Raw genomic sequence first — 19670 nt, 5'->3', positions numbered from 1 at the left:
ATCTAAAGGGAAGCCGCTCGCCTACAGATGAGCAATCAGTGGCTTATATCAAAGCATGTTAGCTGGCTATCAGCGGACCTGTGCCAACGACTTCACTCATGTCATGCGACAGGTAGACAGCAGGACGCTGCGCGAGACAGTAGTAGTAGTAACTTTATTTTGCCCAAAAGTTGTGGTGTTGTACCACTGAGTTATTCACTGTCATGTAGACAGCGGGGCTCCTGATGTGTTTAAGTGACCCGCAGCGGTGGCTTAGTGGCTAAGGCGTTGCGCTGCTGAGCACGAGGTCGCGGGTTCGATTCCCGGCCGCGGCGGCCGCTTTTCTGATGGAGGCGAAAAGCAAAAACGCCCGTGTGTACGAGATTTCGGCGCACGATAAAGATCCCCAGGTGGTCAAAATTAATCCGGAGCCCTCCACTACGGCGCGCCTCATCGCCTGCGTTGCGTCGGCGCGTTAAACCCAAGAATCAATCAATCAATGATGTGTTTAGGTGCAAGAAGCCATCGCCCAGTTGGCTGAAGGTGGAACAGTAGTTAATGTGAATGCTTTTGAGCTCTCTAGGACGGCTTCATGCTTGCGCTGCCAAGCCGGATTTCGCACATCTCCACTGCTAAGGGGACACACACGGTTGCCGGCATGCACGCCACGCAAATGAAAACAACCGAAAGCTTCGCGTGCACGCTCCCCTCCCTTCCTTTCTCTAATCCCGTACATGTACACATAAACCGGCAACCTCTTCTGTGCGCGTGCTTAAGTGTGAAAAACACCGGCAAATAACAGTTGTGAAAGATCGGTAGGTGGTGCCAAAAAGAAACGGCGGAGCGGCGCTGAGTAAAGGATCTTCACTGGAATGAAAACTAGGGGGTTTAGACACACACTCCTTCGCACTAAAAACCGCCCTTTTGATTCCCGTTCTTCTTGTTGTAGTTGTTCGGTAAAGAAAATACCCGTCGCTGTAAAAAAGCAAAAAGAAAGCACACGCGTGACCCACACAAATTAACGCTAATCTTCCTAGTTGGGCCTAGTGCTCTACCAACTGCGCTATCTTCACACGTTGCTAGGGTATACACGTTGTTGTTGCTTCTTTCTTCGTGGCGCATGTACAATTGGGGGAATTACTCAGGAATCGGTAGGCTTCAGGGGCGTTGTGCACCTTCACAAAATACACAAAACTGAGAATTAACAAAGCAATTATTATAGGATAATACGCACCGCATGAGACCTGAACGTGATGACACGTGCGTATAACAAATGCACACAAGTCGCACATAATTCTCATTCTAGGAGTATGTGGCGTGTGCTAGTCTAATTTTAGCCGCAATTTGGCGGTAAGACAAAGTGACGAAAGCGAACAAAAGACCCTTTCGCGGTGTGCAGAAAATATAACGGCTAAAGGAACTCAAGCCATAAGACATGCAAACGAAAGCGAAGAAAGCAATGCAAATATGAAGCAGCAGAAACCAAGTTGTTATTAAGTAGCGTGGAGCTCTCGTTCTCAAAGCACATAGGCAGACTTCAGTGCCCCAAAGAATTTTACAAGTAAGTGAACACCTAAAGTGCGAATAATTTTTTTTACCGGCAACGTACGACCGGAATATTTACGAATTTCAAAGAGGCTTTGTTGTGTACTGTCGCGCGAGTGCCATAATCTACTTCACCATCCGCCAACTCCGCTGCTTCTTGGTGGTGCAAAAACGCCTCCAACAAAAAGTGTTTTGTTTTAAGTGGCGGCTCTCAATCAAGGTCACAGAGTGACAGTTCGCGCGCAAGCAAAAAAAATGTTACTCTCGGACGGTTATGATGCTGCCAATGCTCTACATGCTGCGCGACTTGTCAACCGTCATCTTCTTCTCTCTTTCTCTCTCCTCTTCTGTCTATCCTCGCCCTAGGCTCAGTCTTGAATGAGGTGCCCTCAACACGATAGGCAGTTATCGGATGAGGCGACTTTCGTTTCTCTTCTAGTAAGCATCTCTCTATCATCCTACAAGGTGACGCCGGTCTATGGCGCTGTAGGAGCGGCCGTTCGAAGCGCGTCATCAGCAGCTTTCCCTCACTACGCCGTTGCACGTCCAGCCAGCACTGGATCATCGTCGAGACTTCTTGAATGTCTGAATCAGATCATGCGTGGTAGATAAGCTCCTTAATGTACCGATTAAGAGCGCGGTAGCTGCACCAAACGGCACTGCAGTATGATGAGCCGGTTAGCCTATACATCACCGGGTTCCGTTTTACATGACTGTATCTTATAGTGTTGGCACAGCATGTCGCACCTATCGCCTTCGTGTTCTTGCAATAGCTCCAGGGAATAGACGGGCAAAGAAAAAAATAGAATGAGTGAGGAAGAATAAATGTTTATTCAGATGCCAACAATAGGTATTTGAGTGGTCGCTCCTGTGAGAAAGACCTTCTCAGTCCAGGAACTCAAACGAAAAATCCCAATAAATTAGTTAGCCCTGTTCAGGCTAATAAGCCATGTTAAAATAAACACCTGGGTTGTCATCAATTTCTTTTCTGCGCTAGAAAATATGTATCAGTTGTGGCCCTTTCCGACACGCCAGCCAACCACCCTACGAGGAAATTGTCCATGTACATGAAAAAAGATATTAAACACATAGGCAGTTATGTTCGGCGTGTCATTCGAGCCCTATTAGAACACGCAAACACAAGACACGATATAAATTGTTGCCCGGTATCATATAAATTATGACGTCGGCGGGACATATTAAGTATGACGCAATATGAGTACGTGCTCACGGTTTGCAACAGTATCATCAGTAATTTTGTCTGGTAAATCCAGGTGCGAAACCCAATAATAAATGCACCGTCGCTTCTCTGCACGCTAACCTTTAAAGTGTCGTTATTTGCATTGCTTTTATTCGTGCATTGATTTATTCTTACACTTACCCTTCCTTATTTTTGTACTAGTGCCTTCCTTCACCGCATGAACACTTAAGGTCTGTTTCTACGCTAGCAATAGAATCCACGTGCGAAAGAAGGCCACTGTTACCTTTAGGTGGACAGACCCGACAAGGATGACAAGCATTCAGCGGAAGAGGGGGAAGACAGCAGCGGAGCACCCCGGGATTGGTAGACGAGCATTATACCGAGTCGTAGGCAATGGGGCCTTACGGCGGCTTGTCACGGCAAGGCAGAAACGCAGATGGAGAAGGGGCTCCGAGCGGTCAGCGCTGAATCAGCTCGGCCGTGATCAGACGCGCTTAGGTCCGCAGGAAGTCTCGGCACGGTCCCCCTTTCTCATAGCCTTGATAGCGGCGTGGTTTGTGTATTTTGTGCTGTATTTCCCAAAATAACGAGGGACGCCAAGCCTTGTACCCGTAATAGGTGAAAACCTTTGCGAAAACGCGGAAGAGCGCCTAAACTGCAAGAAATAACGAAAGAGCGCCTAAACTGCAATGAGCACGGGCTACAAAAATGGAGGAACAAACGCAGCGTTGTGAGGAGATGCCATTTGCCAAGATTCGTGCTGAACTTTTGAACAGTGTCCCTCTTATAATCCCGCGCAAATAGAGAATGCGGGAAAGGAGCGAAAGTGGGATAGCTAATCACGATGCATTATGTTGCATAAATACCGCGAATCGCCACTCAAAATTTTGGTATCACAATTTCTACACTTTTTGTTACATACAGGTTTCTCTTGTTTTTTTTTTTTACATACATTTCCTGATCAATGGGAAGTGAGACTGGAAACTACCCGCAAATGCTCTCTTGTGACACTTCTCTTCGACTATCCTCCACTTTCACCAGGGAATCGTAATAAGGCTGATAAAGCACGACCTCGACAAAAAAGGAGAAACAGGAACTGTTCCCGTAAGTACCGGTGTTTTGAACTGCTGGCCGTGAGTGTATAAATTTTGAAGAAATAAATAATTTTGTGAGAAATAAATTTTTAAATTCGGCGACAGGTTTAGTTCGAGATGAAAATGGTAAATTTGCGCAAATTTAAAGTCACTAAGTGTACTTGGTAGGTCTACATCAGAGGTACTTCTAGGTATTTTTCTTTAAATCCGGCTCTTTCGTGCGGATGTTTGTTTATCTCGCAAAAACCAGCTAAGAACCTATGTTTACAATGGGTAGTCTTGTTATCTGTCCGCTGCTGCCTATCTCTTAACGAGGAACTGTTCGGACATTGGGGGAAGCATCGGCGACGTTGCAATTGTAATTGGCAAGCAGAGCAGGACGAGCTACAGAAGTTTCGCTTGTCGTGTGGGGGCGGTGCTGCCCACCACTATAGTGCGCAGGACTTATCACTGCAGAAATACATACGCATATATTTGTACAGTATGCATCACTGCAACTTGCTCGACCAATACAGCTAATAAACCTTGTGCTTACGGATCCAACAAAATCTGGGGACACTTTTCTCTATTGTTAGAAGTGATGGTCTTTTATCATAGTTGGCAGCTTCACCCCTCTTTCTGATTCAAATTAACCAGAAAAGTTGCTTGTCGGTATGCCACAAATGGGTCCCTGGCTCACTCGCTATTCGTACCTTCTATGGTTACTAACTGCAGTGGCGACTGATTACTGAACCATGAAAAATGACTATGAACTACCAGTTCAACATTTTAGACAAAGTGCATAGTTTAGAAATAGTATTTGTAATGTGCTCAATGAGCCATCCCACCTACAACAACAACAACGCATTGAACCAAAGGGCCATGTTGGCCGCTGAATCCATTTACGGCAATATAGCAGCTGTAGAGAAAACCGACAGACATTTTTCTAGGCGTACACGGGTCGTTCGAATTGAATCAGTTTCGAGGGAGGGATTCTCAGTGCCGATCGGTCAAGTTATCGCCAAATTTGTTCTCGTTTTGCTTGCAGCGTGCCAGTACTCTCATCGGCTTTGCTTTGATTTACACAGTGGTGGCTGCATTTAAGGTAAGAAACCGTGCCCTGAAGACCTTAGCAGAATTACGTCAACCGATATGTTGCAAACCACAACTTGTACACCCCCGTGTTTCTTTCGCGTTGATAGCACAAAAGGCAAAACATTTCTACGAAATTTTGTAAAAGGATTTGATAAAATTTGGCAACACCGAGAAGCGTCTGTACTTGGGATGATTTGTTTTGTTTTCGATTCCGATTCGATGGTGGTTTATTTATCACAAAAAAAACATACAAAGGGTATATACACTTTTCTTCAAATAGTTTTCAACTGTCTTCAAATAGTAGAGGAACAGTAGTGATTTTTGTGTTATCTGGAAATGCGTCAGTTACGCGCCAAACTGTTTCTAATATGTGCAAGTAGAGCGGTGGTGAAGGCGATGGCGGCTTTAATCAGAAAAACAATGATATCATTGCAACATGAGAAACACCTGCTCCTTGGTTTCATTGCAATATATGTATCATCATTTTCTAATACACGCGTCAAAAATAAAAAAAAACTTGTATGCACTGACTAAGGAAGTGTACGAAATAATAAAGTTTCTCCAGAACGTGTTTTGTGCTGCGGAAACCTTCCCGCGTTCAGAAAACGTGAATTAATCTTGTTTGCTAACTCTATACCAAAACGGACAACTGCATATATTATTATTTAGAAAAGCATACGCGTATTTTTCAGTTGCCAAAGGGTCCTCTCAAAGCAATTTCTGGTTGTGGGTGACCGATAAACATTTGTAGCTATTACAGGCTGATTTGGCTTTCTTTAGCATTGCCTTTATTTTTGCTGCTGGTCGTCTTAACACAAGTCAAATCATCACGATCCCTAGTTATAAAAAATGAGAGAACACCCTTTCTCATTCTATTGAATAGAGTAATTGTCTCCCACGCTTTCTTTTCTCTCTGATGTTGCTCAACCGTAGAGAGAGAAAAAGCTTGAATAAAGTGGCAAATTATTTTTTCTAAGAACACATCATATGCCATTGCAACATTTTCCTGTATATAAACTTCGGGGACACTAGTTCCAGCCATTAGATAGTCTTAGTACTCTGTATGATTCGTCTGTGTCGTAGTTACCGTGTTGACCGGGACCCGGCTGCGCGTGCTCGCGCTTTAAGGGCGAGGAGACCCCCCCCCCCATAACGAATGCACGGGCATAGCGATGGCCGGCCGGTGGAACTAACCCTCCCTACCGCGACTAATGCACAAGTGCCGAGACGGGTTCCGGGCAGCACCGTAAGCCAGTACAACAGGGAACTCCCTATTGTGAAAGTGATGTGAGTAACACTTGCAGGATTTATATTTCTTTTTGTGCATATGGTAACGTTTAGGTGTTTTCTTAGTAAAGAAATTATCACGCAGAGGGACAGTGATCACTTCGAACGGACAAAAATAAACTCGCGTGGTAATAACTTTGGAGCAATGGTGAATTCTAAAATTGCCATCTTTAGCGTCCCTGAACATATATTAAACAGTGTGGGTGGATTATTCAAGTTTTCGTCCCCACATCTCTGCATAAGGTAAATCAATATTTACACTGCTGTTAAGAAGACATACTTGCTAGTCGTTTGTTTAAGCTTGCAACACACGACTGTTTATTAGGTTTTGGGGATGCAGCAGAAGTATCTCTAGGCTCTGAAATTTGATATTATTTCATTCTGCAAGATCAGGGACAACCGTGTACTCGAATAATGTTCGTCCTTCTTTGCACTTGGATGGCATTGCACCAGTACAGCCAACATATAAAATCGTCTCTTCATTGATGACTCATATTAACGATTCCTTTGCGCTACGGCATGGCCTACCCCCCGTTCAACAATTAACCATTCCTTATCATCTTGCGGTGTTCTGGTGGTGTCAGTTTTTTTGTACACAAACATTGGAAGTGTTCAGTCAAAAAGCATTCCCTTGTCTGCCCTCGTTGATTCTTGCACAGCAACAATCGTCGCATTAACTCAAACGTGGCTAAACGATGGCATTCCTGACAGCAGTATTTTTCTCACGTGGGCAAATTACAAATTTTTTCGTTGTGACATGAAACATAGAAGGGGAGGTGGCGAACTTCTGGCGATACAAAATGATGTGCCTGCAGTACCTGTTCTTGTTACCTTTTTTTGAATGTGTATGGGCGTCTCTGAAGTGTGGGGGCCGAGTCATACTTTTAGATGTTTATTACCGCCCCCCATATGCAAATACTGACTTTTCTAGTGAATTTACCCGTTTCCTGATGCTACTATGTTCTCGGTTTCCTAATTCTCTCTTAATCATTTTTGGCGATTTAATTTTTCGAACATTTGCTGGTCAACTCTATCCGCTAGGGATGGTCAAAGTGAAGCTCATAATTGTGTCCAGTCGTCTCTAGACTTTTCCCTGGTTCAGCTAATTACTCACCCCAAACGGTGTTCGGCCACATCTCATAATTGTGTCCAGTCTTCTCTCGACTTTTCCCTGGTTCAGCTAATTACTCATCCCAAACGGTGTTCGGCCACATCAGCTAATATTCTAGACCTAATATTTACAAACTACCCTCATATATTTTCTGAAATTACTAATCTTGACGGGCTATCTGACCACGACGTCCTTACTTGAAGCGTAAGGATTTCCCCTAACAAGTGCAACACTACCAAAAAGCAAAAAAGGTGCTCTAATAGAGATGATTACGATAGCATTACAATGAACTCCTGTCATTCTCAAATAAAATTTTCCAAGGGTATTATCCCGGTCCGTTGAAGATAATTGGCTCATGTTTAAAAATGCACTTACCAATTCATTCAGCAGGTTCATACCCCTTATCACCATCAAAACTGTAAACACCGCTCCTTGGTATAACCAACAGCTTTGACGCCTCAATAACAAAAGAAAAAACTTTACCGCCACGCCACTAAAACAGACCCCCTTTCCAATAAATGGTTACGCTATAAAACATGTGATAAGAAATATCAGTCCCTGCTCACATCAACTCTACGTCATTTCTTCAAACATAACTTCTCATCTATGCTAATAAATCCCCCTCAGAAATTTTGGCATGTCAGTAATCCTGTTGATCATCCTGATGTCGTCCTTACCGCCAGTAATTACGACGTCATTCCCATGTCTCAGTGCGCACAGGTTTTAAACGACGCATTCATATCAGTATTCGCGTGTGAAGACATCACGTCATCCAAGAAAGTTAATCTCATTCCTGATATCAGCATGCCAGAAATAATAATCAGTGAAGTGGGTGTGTTCTCCATACTAAATAAACTCAAAATGTCTACTGCCTCTGATCATGTCGGCTTTAATAATGAGATACTAAAGAATGTATCAGCTAGAATTTGTCCCATACTGTCGGCCCTTTTTTCACAATCGTTATCATTAGGTTGCATACCATATGACTGGCGAATCGCAAAAGGAATTCCCATCTTCAAGTCTGGTGAACGCTCATCGCCATTAAACTATCGTCCCTCCTCGTTAACCAGTACCATTTGTAAACTTCTTGAACATATAATACACACCCAAGTAATTAACTGGCTGTAAGATCATAACATTATACATAAAAATCAGCACGGTATTCGCCGAGGATACTTATGTGAAACGCAGCTCGCCGGCTTCATTTATGACATACATTCAGCTCTTGACGGCGGATCCCAGGTTGATGCTATTTTCCTCAAATTTTCTAAAGCTTTTGACGGTGTTCCTAATCACCGGCTTCTAACCAAACTGTCTAGCTTAACATTCACCCAAACATTTTCGTATGGATAAAAGATTTCCTTTTTTCTAGAACACAGTTGACATCCGCTTTCAATTGTAATTCTTCCTTCAAACCAGTAACTTCTGGAGTTCCACAGGGTAGCGTACCAGGTCCACTACTGCTTCTAATCTACATTATAGACTTGCCATCCTGTGTTTCATCCCGATTAAGAATTTTTGCTGATGACTGTGTGATTTGCCGAATAATTTCCTCTGACAATGACCGGAAAGCTTTGCAAACTGATCAAAACAGTAATAATGTATGCTACTCATCCTGGCTAATGACCCTAAATTACTCTAAAACAAAGTCTACGCCTTTTAGTAAACACGTACCCCAGATTCCTACCTCCTACATGTTAAATAATACTACTGTTGACCTCGTCTCTACCTATAAATATCTTATAATTTATTTGAAACCTGATGTGCCATGGCACTACCATGCAAAACTCACCCTGGCGGCTGCTAACCGCTCACTCAGATTTCTCAAGCGTAACGTTAAACCAGCTCCTCCTAAGATACGCAAACTTGCCTTTACTACACTAATCCATCCGAAATTGGAATATACATCAGCCATTTTTGATCCCTAACATGCTTACATCATAAACGACTTTCAATCACTCCAAAATCCTGCTGCTCGCTTCATATTTTCATATTATTCACGTCATTCCAGCGTCACAGCACTAAAACGCCGAGCAGAACTACCGGAACTATTCCATCGTTAGAAACTTTCACGTCTATCACTTTTCTATAAACTTTCACGGCGATTTCTTCGAGCCACCTGCCATTATTTTACGCGCCGCGATCACCCCTACAAAGTTAAACGCGTAAACTGTAAGTCATCTGCTTTTCCCCGATCATTCATTCCACGTACCACAATCGATTGGAATAATCTGCTATGGCACATTGTCTCAGTAAAAGACGCCACAAAATTTCAAGAAATAATTCAAAATACTGACACCATGTAACTTTTTCACTTTGAATTCTTTTTCTTTCCTCTTTTCCGGAACGTGCAGAGCAAATGTGTACTATTTTTTACCTTGATTCAGCTTATTTGCGGAGTGATGGATGTTTGACCATTTTTTATTTGTTTTTGAGTGTATGCTTTATTTGTTTTCTTTTTATTATGCAGTGTATTTTTCCTTGCATCTTAATAGGTTGTTCACCGTGTACTTGTCGGTATTCGAATGATTTGTTGCCTATTCCTTCCTGTATTTTTGCTGTCATTACCAATTACTTGTTAGAACATAAACTTCAAAACCTTAGTCTGTTTTTAATTTGAAATTTTATCCATTTTGTTTTTTTTTCTTTTTTGACGTTCATTGTTTGTAGTTTTGCTTCAGTAACCCCCCCTGTGTAATACCCTATCACCTGGGTAATGAATAAATAAATAAATAAATAAATAAATAAATAAATAAATACATCGATATCCTACCACCCCGCTTGTTTTTTTCTAAATACCGAAATATTTACGTAACCACAAAATGGTGTAACATTGACATCATTGTAAAACCTGCACAAAAACACACACACAACCGAAGAAACGTATGACGCAGGCGAAGCCGTATGTTTCTTCTTGGGTCGTACGTTTCTTCTGTTGTGTGTATGTTTCTACGCAGTCTTTACAATGAACCAGTACCAGTTCGATCAGTTTGTCGCTCTTTGAAGACATTGACATAACAGGCATACGACGTTTTAGTGAATCTAAAAGTATCCAATTGATGTCGTAATGGCTTTAGATAGGCGTCGATTTTTATGAACAATAACGCTAGTTACCTCCTTATTTAGAAAACAAAGAAAAAGGAGTTTCACCTATGGTAATAGTGGGCGCCATCTTGGTGACCTTGACTAGTGCAGTTGTAGTATGGTCCCTAGAAATATTTGCTAGTCTGCCGTCCGCCAGCCTTCTCTATGGGGAGGCGTGTCCGCGCCGCTGACGCACGCACAGCGCTCCGCAGAGGGCGCTGCGGGCAGTCGAAGCGCCCGAGCGGCCGGAGCGAGAGCGGCCGCCGGCCGGCCTGTGCCGCGCGCTATTGCCGCGGAGAGCGGGCACGCCGGGGGTTTCACAACTAGTTAGAGCGGTGAAATCCTACTGCTCGAGGTGCGTCAGCACACAATCGAAGCTGCGATAGAACTACTATGAGACCTTTTAATTTAGCGGCCAGAAGTTTGCGCGAATCGCGCTACAGAACATATTTGCGGCCGATAACCTTTGCGTGTGAGATCAAAGGGTGAAACCGCAGCAACTACAGTAGCCGTTTCGCTACCGCAGCTGCAAACATTAATTCGCGCATTGTAGAGACAGTGAGATCACGTTCAAAGAGAGCCCGGCGGCACCAGACGCAACGTTTGTTCTAATTGTGAATATTACTGGGTTATCGTCGAACGTCATGTATTGAAGTTGGTCAGCATGTACCCGGCCTGGCTGACTCGAGAAAAAAAAGAAGCTGTAGCGATATGCTTTGCCAAAACAAAAAAAACCGTTCCTAAATACTCCGGGACGAGCCCTCCCACTTCCCCTTGGGAGGAGGGGGTAAAGCAAGGCATATGGTCATTGGAATAAAGAAGCCTTAAAAACTTATCTTCTCAATTGCAAACAGCGAAACAGCGCAAATAAATTGATTGGCCACAATACAAATATTCTCTCTTGTTGCTTTCCGTGCGTGCGTCTTGCGATTCCCTCCGAGTATACGGGCGACGAAAAATAAAAAATAGAAAGCCCTCTGCAATGAAGAATGCAAGCGCAGTTGCAGTTCGGCAGCCTGATTCTAGTAAAAATATGTTTCGTGCGCACCTAAAGTTAGCGGAGATTCCAATCATGAAATTCACAAAAATTACAGGCGCGCAAAATAGAAGCTAGAATCACAGTTCCTACCTGTTGATTGAAAGTGCCAAAAAAAATCGTACGCGTGCGTACACTCGTATTATTTTCATTCGGAATTTACATATAACAGATAATCCCAACTGAGGAGGCAGCGTTCGACGTGCGATGGGGCCGAATGAAGGATGCAAAATGGTCAGATCCCGTTCAAACGCTTCTGTGTTCGTAATGTAGTTGAAATTTTGCTTGATGTGCCCCAGGTAGCAAAAGCTGCCGAGCCGACAGTGCTTCCGTTGCCGTGAGAATGTGTTGAAACCTTTTCCCTGGAAGAGGATATAGAGGATACAGCGCAGCGACACGATTAAATGGCTTGGCTCCATAGTTCTTAATTCGCGAAAAAGTACTGGCATGAATTCATGCTTCGGTAACAAACCCTTCAGATTCGTAGCAACCAATTTATTTGGCAAAACTGTTTTGTATACAGAAACGAAGAGAGGATGAAAGCGCGCATTGGCTAAAAGCGCTCATACCTACGAATGCAGCACAGCGAAGCGCCGTCCGCTGCACTGCTCCCCACGCCTACACTGGCCGTCCGCGCTACGATTGCGTGCAGCGCCGCCGCTGCATGATCACGGAGGAGCCCCCTTCGCGGCCGGCGGACGGTAGACTAGCAAATCTTTCTAGGGACCATAGTTGTAGCGTGGTGGCACCTCGACTATCCAGAACAAAACACACGATGATGGTTGGCGGTAAATTGCACATAATGAGGTATATTGATCGCATAGATCATCCTCTCGGAGATTTGTTGTGATCCCAGATGGTGTTTTACATCTGAATGCAATATGTTTGGCTAATATGGACACTGAATTGTACAGTTAAAGCTCATAGGCTGAAGTGTTGATATTTACAGAACTGGTGCGGAAAGGGCCCCTAAGTGCACTTCAGAAGGTCGCCATTTCAATCACGCAATCGCTAGAGCGCCCCTTCACGAATACGCCTACCGAATATTACACCTCTGCGTAAAGCAGGGGCTGCATAAAGACGCACAAAAGGTCTTAGGTCTTTTCTTTCTTTCCTTATTTACCTACCGCTTCCTAGGCACCACACTGCCGCGCCCTGACGTGCGGCAGAATGATCGGACCCAGCCTCTATGACACAAGTAGCACTGACCAGAATGGCGCCGCTATTGGTGGGCCCCTTTAAATGCTGTAGCCAAGCAGCGTTTTCGGCTGTGGGGGAAAAGCGGGCGTGTTTTCGGCGAGCGGCGCTCCGGCACCGTCGGCACGGCGTATCTTAGTAGGGATGAATGTCGATGGTCGCCATCCGTCACGCGAGCTCAGCTGAGTTTGTAAGATATAGCGCGTAGTTTGCAAGGTATGAATAAGGCTAGGTTCAGACTATTAACGCAAAATCCATATCGGGATCTATCGACCCTAAAAAAAGGCATGTCACGCAGTTTGGTTGGCACGGGCTCAAGCGCTAAACACCACCCTCGGTGGGGAACATGCCGTTATCTACACAGACCTCTCCAAACATCGAGGGCAGTAATACGCCATCATCGTAGCTACCTCTAGAACCAACCTCCTTGCGTGTACCTCGCTTACGACCCAAGAAATGGCGGCAGTAGAAGAGGCAGCGATCACCTTGGCTCTCACTCAACCAGGGGCTCGGAGGGTAGTCACCGATTCCCAGCAAGCCTACTAGAATTAGCAGTCGGGTTGGGTGTCCTGAACTTCACTGCGCGTGCTAAAAAGCACTCCCCAAACGGTTCCATTCAGCTCATCTGGACACCCCCTCACGCCTCAATGGAGGGCAACAAATACGCCCACCCAACAAGCCTGCACTTTTACCTCCCGTGCTATGGAGCTCCACGAGGACAGTCACTCGCTTGTCACGTTCAGAGAGATAACCCAACATTATCGCCTTCTGAGAAAGACCGTACCTTCGCCTGACCCTGACCTTTCCAGAGAACAACAAACTACAGTCACTCGCTTGTCACGTTCAGAGAGATAACCCAACATTATCGCCTTCTGAGAAAGACCGTACCTTCGCCTTACCCTGACCTTTCCAGAGAACAACAAACTACCCTACGGCTCATACAATCCGGGCTCCTTCCCACAGCCTGCGCGTCTTCACTTAATGCGTCCGAATCGCTACGACGCTGTATGCAAATTTTGCTCAGAAGTAGGAACACTCCACCCCGTAATCGGGGTGTGCACCGTAGCCCTAAGCGCCCTATTCTCTTACCATCAACTACTCAACAAGAGCATTGGGAGATGCTGCTGTCCAGGCCCCCTCTAACTACCCAGCTTCAGCGGGTGGCAGAACACAGGCCGCGCGGACTGCATATGGGCCCCACAGAAGAAGGAATCACTCCTCAGGGCTGCACTCTGGGCAGTTCAGAGATCTGAACAGAAGTATTTATTCCTCCTGCTCCTCCTTCTCTGCCGCAAATTTCGCCGCCTCCGTCCGCAGCGCAGAGACGGAGGAGTCAGATCGTCTAGCACCGGGTTGGAGCTTACATTATTTTATAAAAAAGTTTCCACTCTTGTGCTACACCAGTACAACTCAACCAAACACCGTACATGCATCATGCATTGATTTATCCTTACCAAAATATCTCTTTGAAGTATAAATGGTGTGGTTAAGTGCATTTCACTTCTCTCTGGTTTTACTATTTGTAGAGCAATGTGAGTGAATTTAGGTGACGTCGCATGGGTAATCGTTATGGATGTCGTTTAAAGCTTTGCTTTCCAACCACATTTACGGGTTGGATTGGCGCGGTTTTTTTTGTTCGCTGGAATTTTCTGGTGACACCAACAGTCTTGAAAAAACCCTTGCGGAGTAGAGGTAAAACGCTTTGCTTTAAAACAGAAAAAAAAGAGTTAGGAAAAAAATGTCATTTTGGCTTTTGTCATCCAGGGCAGCGTTAAAAAAACGCAGCTTTTCGGGGAAGTTCGTTGTGATGCACCAATCTACAGTATTGAAACACTTTCTGAAATCAATAATTGGACGTGTTATAGTGCACACATTTTGAGAGCAGAACCTCGGCGGGGAATTTTGTGATGCAGCATGAAAGTATTGTATTCTTTTCAGTGCAAACAGAAAAATCCATCAGGCACTTAATTCTTTTAAGGGATTTGAAGGTGAAAAGCAGCGATTATCGAAGGCTTCTTGAGTGCTCCATCGTGTTCGCAATGTCTGCACGTTCACCTGTCGTGCGGCACGCATCCGGATTATTCTTGTTCCATCCCGACACGGTACCCCATTCGAACTCAAAAGTGTTTCTATATACATTTCGTTTACTGATTTTCTTTATACAGCGGCCATATTTTGGATTCGTTCGTGTAGTCACCAGCAACTGCGGTCACTTTCGCGTTTGATGAGACATATGAGGCTTCCTCCTTAAAAAGTTTGTCGAAATTGTATAGATCTGTGCGAAATCGTCTTTTTTTTTCAAGTTTTCACATTTTGGAAACAAACATGACAAAAAAACTGTTTTTCTTTCACGCCGCCCCAAATTGTATGAAAACTTGCATTATGAGCACGGTCAATCAACGAGCAGACCGCTGTGCGGTGTATGCACCATACGGCGTATACACCGCAGCAGCTAAAACTCGTCACTGACCGCCAGAGCGGTACTATTGCTAAAAATCAGTTTGTAAACGCGTGAAAGGCGGTGATAGTGTACTGAAAGGTTGGGCTGGTAATCGTAGCTGGCGTAGCTTCGTAAAGCGATGACTGAATAACTGCGGCAATGCTAAGCCTTTTCTGCGCAACGCAACCTCGGAGGGCGGTTCTCCGCGACAGCGCCGCATGCGGAAGCGTTAGCGGGTCGCCAGTCGTCGGTGGAAATCTTCAGTTACTGTCGTGAGCGAGCATGAAGTGTTTGGCGCCGCTATTTTGCCTTCAAAACCCTCGCTTCCCCTCTTTTGAAACTACACTACACTTTGATCCTAGCCAAAACGCGGAGAAGCTGAAACTGAAGTTACGACCCAAGCACGGCCAACGCGAGGAGCCCGGCCGACTGGCAACTGTCCCCCTCGGCAGAGTAGGCGGAGCGGCGCAGCGGCTGCTAAAAAAAGCGTGAAGTGCGACTGAGCGGAGCCAATGGTGCAAGGGCCCCAGCGCCCTGCCCTGTTTCTCTAGGTGGTCTTGCGCCGGGTCGGTGACGTCATAGCTTTCACAGTGCTTCGAAGGCACCAGGCAGGGCGAACGCGCCAGGCAATATTGCTGGCCCTTATTATTTAACAATAACTCGGCTTATATTTGACGCTTTTAAACCGTTTCAGCGGCAGTACGTTCCTTGAATAGTACTCCAGAGATTGCGCATGAAGAATTGCATGTTTTGGAAACCCTATATAGGGTCCCTTTAATATGTTTTAGAACACCACAAGTCCGGTATACATAAATCACATAGCTTTTTCGTCGAGGCCCTTTAATGGGTGATGCCCCTTATGGGCTGTCGTTGTTGGCGTGTCCTATAGTCGTCGTCGTAATAGTCGTCTCATGTAGTCACGGTACTAAAACACCGGGAAACTCATTTAAGCATCGCGTTATGAGGTAACCGCACTAAAAAACACCGGCACACTCGTTTACACCTCGCGCTAGAGAGCTTCGTGCCTAAAAGACAAGGGACGTTTACAGCAAAGCTGTACACCACAACGGTTTCATCTCCATTGGCAAAAACGCTGGGGCCCCAAGAATATACTTATACACTACATGCTTCGCCCCTCCTCAAGATTCACGTTAGTGGAGATGACCCGGATTTTGAAAGACGATAGTCTTTCTTGGGCTACTTAAACCCAGACATTTTGGTCTCTCCGTCTTATATATTCTTATATACTCATATAAAATCCTGTATAGTCTTATATACTCACAGCCAAAGGTAAACGTCTAAGCCCGATTATATGTTCACACTTGTCAACTTTGTTGAACAAGAACAACACATTACACAAGTATAAGACAGGAAATTAGTACACAAGGGATACAGTGTACAGTGTTCCATTATTAAAAAATTCATCGATGCTTGGTTTTTCGATAGCAAGTGTTCCATTATTAAAAAATTCATCGATGCTTGGTTTTTCGATAGCAAGTGATATTCTACATGTAGTGCAGTAAACCGCCGCCTGCTGTTGCCCGCGCCACTTCCAGGCGGCATATGAAAAATAACGCGAACAAGCAACGAAAGATGATGATGATGATGTCCTCAAAAATTTTGGCAGGCACCCACAAGGGGGATTGGTCAGGGCTAAAGCGGTTGTTCTACTAGATTTGTTCCACGTTCTGCTTGGAACGCATATAGAGCACAGCCACGCGGTTTGATAAACCTTGAAGTCGGCCGCCTCGATACACACGCGTCACCGCCGTACTGCAGGAACCCGGCCTGAAGCAATGGAACGCGGTAAATTCAAATCGTCTTGAGCAAACCATTGGTATGTTTATCTTGGGATGAGCGGGACGGTACAGAAACAGCATGATAGGTGAGCGCGAGAGAAAAAGGGGACATTTTCTTGGCAAATGTCTACAAAGACTATCGTCTTTTGACGAAATTAGCATATAAAGGAGCAGATACGCGGCCAATTCTTTTTAGCACTCGCCTGTCTAAGTTGTCGAAATTTTAACTGACCATTTTTCAAGCTTCACGTAGTTTAAGATATAACGCATTTTAACGCCTTTCTCTTTTCCGCTTGTGGGTTTCCAGTGGCCGAGTTCTGCCTATTCTAAGCGCTCTCTCATTTATAGCCCATTAAATGGTATGTATATTCCAACGTTGGATTGGGAACAGGTGGCAGTAAGGGTTAATGGAGAATATCTCAGTAACCTCAGATTTGCTGATGACGTTGCCTTGCTAAGCAACTCGGGGGACGAATTGCAAAGAATGCTTTCCGCACTGGACGAACATAGTAGAACCGTGGTCCTGAAAATTGTTATGCAGGAAACCAAAGTAATGATCAATAACCTCGGGACAGCACAGCAGTTTGGGATAGGGGGTGTGGTAGTGGAAGTGGTAACCGGATATGTCTACTTAGGCCAAGTTGTGAACGCGGATTCCAACCGTGAGGCAGAGATAATTAGAAGGGTCAGAAAGGGGTGGAGTGCATATGGCAGGCATTCTCAGATAATGAATAGCAGCCTACCATTGTCGCTGAATAAGAAAGTGTATGACAGCTGCATCTTCCCGGTACTCAGCTACGGGGCAGAAACTTCGAGGCTCACTAAGAGGGTTCAAGTTAAATTGAGAACGACTCAGTGGGCAATGTAGCGGAAAATGATAGGTGTAACATTAATGAACAAGAAGAGAGCGGAGTGGGTCAGGGAACAAACGTGTGTTAAGGGCATGTTAGTAGAGAATAAGAAGAATAAATGAACATGGACAGGCTATGTAAAGCGAAGGCAAGATAACCGCTGGAGATTAAGGCTAAGAGTTGATCCCTAGGGAAGGCAAGCATTGCAGGGGGTGGCAGAAAGTTGGATGGGCAGATGAGAATAAGACGTTTGCGCGGATAAATTGGTCACAGTTGGCACAGGACCGGGGTAATTGGAGAATAATTGGAGAGGTCTTTGCCCTACAGTGGGCGTAGATAGGATGGTGATGATGATGATATTCTAATCACATTGACCTCTTTAAAAGATTGTCTTTTCGATGAAGTAAGGGAATATGTTAAAATCATGGTGAGGGAGCCATGCCTTTATATCGGTTTCTTAAACTAAAATACGTGTTTATCTGTGCAAAGAAGGCACACTTTGTGCTGGAGCAAACTGCACTGCGCCTTCTTGGTCGTGAGCGTATTGCTTACCTCTTGTTGCATGCTCATCATCGGCCTCCACAGTGCTCGCACACTTGCCCATACTGTGCAGTGCACACATACATATGACATAGCCAACGTACTATCCTGCTTATGCTTACCCGGCTGTATTGACACGTTCGGCTTCCCTAGCTCTGTGATGGCTACAAATAAGTATCGCGGCGCAGGCTGGAATAATCTTCGGCATGTACCGGTTCTACCGCAACTTGGACACACTGATCAACCCGAGTAACCAGACATCGGCTCAGCCGGCTGGCCAGGGAACAGCCGGTTACCCTGTCCAACAACGACACCCGGTTGCAGCTGGAGGAGGAGCCCCCGCTTCCTACCCGTCACACGCACTCACCGCTTCCGAAACAACCACTGAATCCAACCCTCCCTACCCCACTTCCGCTCCAGGAACGGCCCATAGCTTCCATCCCACTTACCCAGTTGCCGGTTCCGGAAGAGCCCATGAATCCAGACGGTCGACAAGGCGGAAGTCTTCAGGATCACTCAGAGGAGCGAAAAATGTTTAAGCAATCCGTCGCTTTTACTGTATGGAAATAAAATCATGTATCTTTTGGATGAATAACTGCGCTTTATTTGGCAAGAACTTTTGTTAATTTTGTGTTTTTCACCTGTCTCCTTTTCCCTTTCCATTGATTTGTAGATGTGTACTCAAGCTCCCTTCAAGCAATAAAAATTTACTTGTCAGTCAGCGCCCTGTGTGCGTTTTCTACTTTGCGTCCCATTATTTCGCGCTGTTCTTCCATGTTTTCAACAAGCACCAGCTAGCCCACTTTATTTTTTGTTTAGGCACAGAATACTGTCAATCCCCAGGTGTATTATTGCAAGAGTGAACATATACAATGAAAGGTACAGAAAAGATGCGCAACTTGCGCAGGCAAAGCACCAGGATTATCGCAGTACTACAGTGCACATTCACAGAAGCCATTATAATCAAAATAACACAGTAAAAGGAATTATGCATACTCAAACAATACAGACACCAAGATGCACACGAGCATCACATTACATAGATTCCACAGTATTCAAGGAATGCACAAGTAACGACGCACACCAATTACATACAAGGTGAGTATGAACACCATCCATCAAGATACACAACATGGCATACTTTATTCAGCAAGTTGCAAACTTTTTTTTTATGGTTGGGTGTTGAGTGACAACAGGGCCTAACACATTCCGTTCCCCAATACTGCGTGGAAAAAACAAATCTCTGAAAGTGTTGTTATTAAATGAATACTCGTTTAATTCCCAAGAATGGCGTTGCCTTGTGATTCTAGCGAAGGGAAAGGTCAATAAGGAATCAGTTAATTCTCAATGATTTATGGATTACCTGATTTAGAAACTTCAGTCGAACCAGCTCTACGCTGCTTGAAAGGGTGGGTTGCCTTGCCCGACGTAA

The 19670-nt window shown here is 44.9% G+C and overlaps 1 protein-coding gene across 2 annotated transcripts in view; it reads left to right on the top strand.

The window, feature by feature from the left end:
• Positions 1–18856, top strand: part of LOC144149587 (uncharacterized) — a 41034-nt gene extending 22178 nt beyond the window's left edge. For both annotated transcript variants that reach the window (XM_077681226.1, XM_077681225.1), the window contains exons 3-5: positions 3767–3829; positions 4847–4903; positions 18427–18856. In XM_077681226.1, the coding sequence (XP_077537352.1) occupies positions 3767–3829; positions 4847–4903; positions 18427–18777 (471 nt within the window). In that variant the 3' untranslated portion in view covers positions 18778–18856. The remainder of the gene's footprint in view (positions 1–3766; positions 3830–4846; positions 4904–18426) is intronic.
• Positions 18857–19670: the final 814 nt, after the last annotated feature.

The sequence above is a fragment of the Haemaphysalis longicornis genome, unplaced genomic scaffold (assembly GCF_048455015.1).
Source record: "Haemaphysalis longicornis isolate Haplotype H1 unplaced genomic scaffold, Haemaphysalis longicornis Haplotype H1 scaffold_8, whole genome shotgun sequence".
Taxonomy (NCBI): domain Eukaryota; kingdom Metazoa; phylum Arthropoda; class Arachnida; order Ixodida; family Ixodidae; genus Haemaphysalis; species Haemaphysalis longicornis.
Note: the sequence above shows the minus strand (reverse complement) of the source record. Positions and strands in the feature narration are given on the sequence as shown.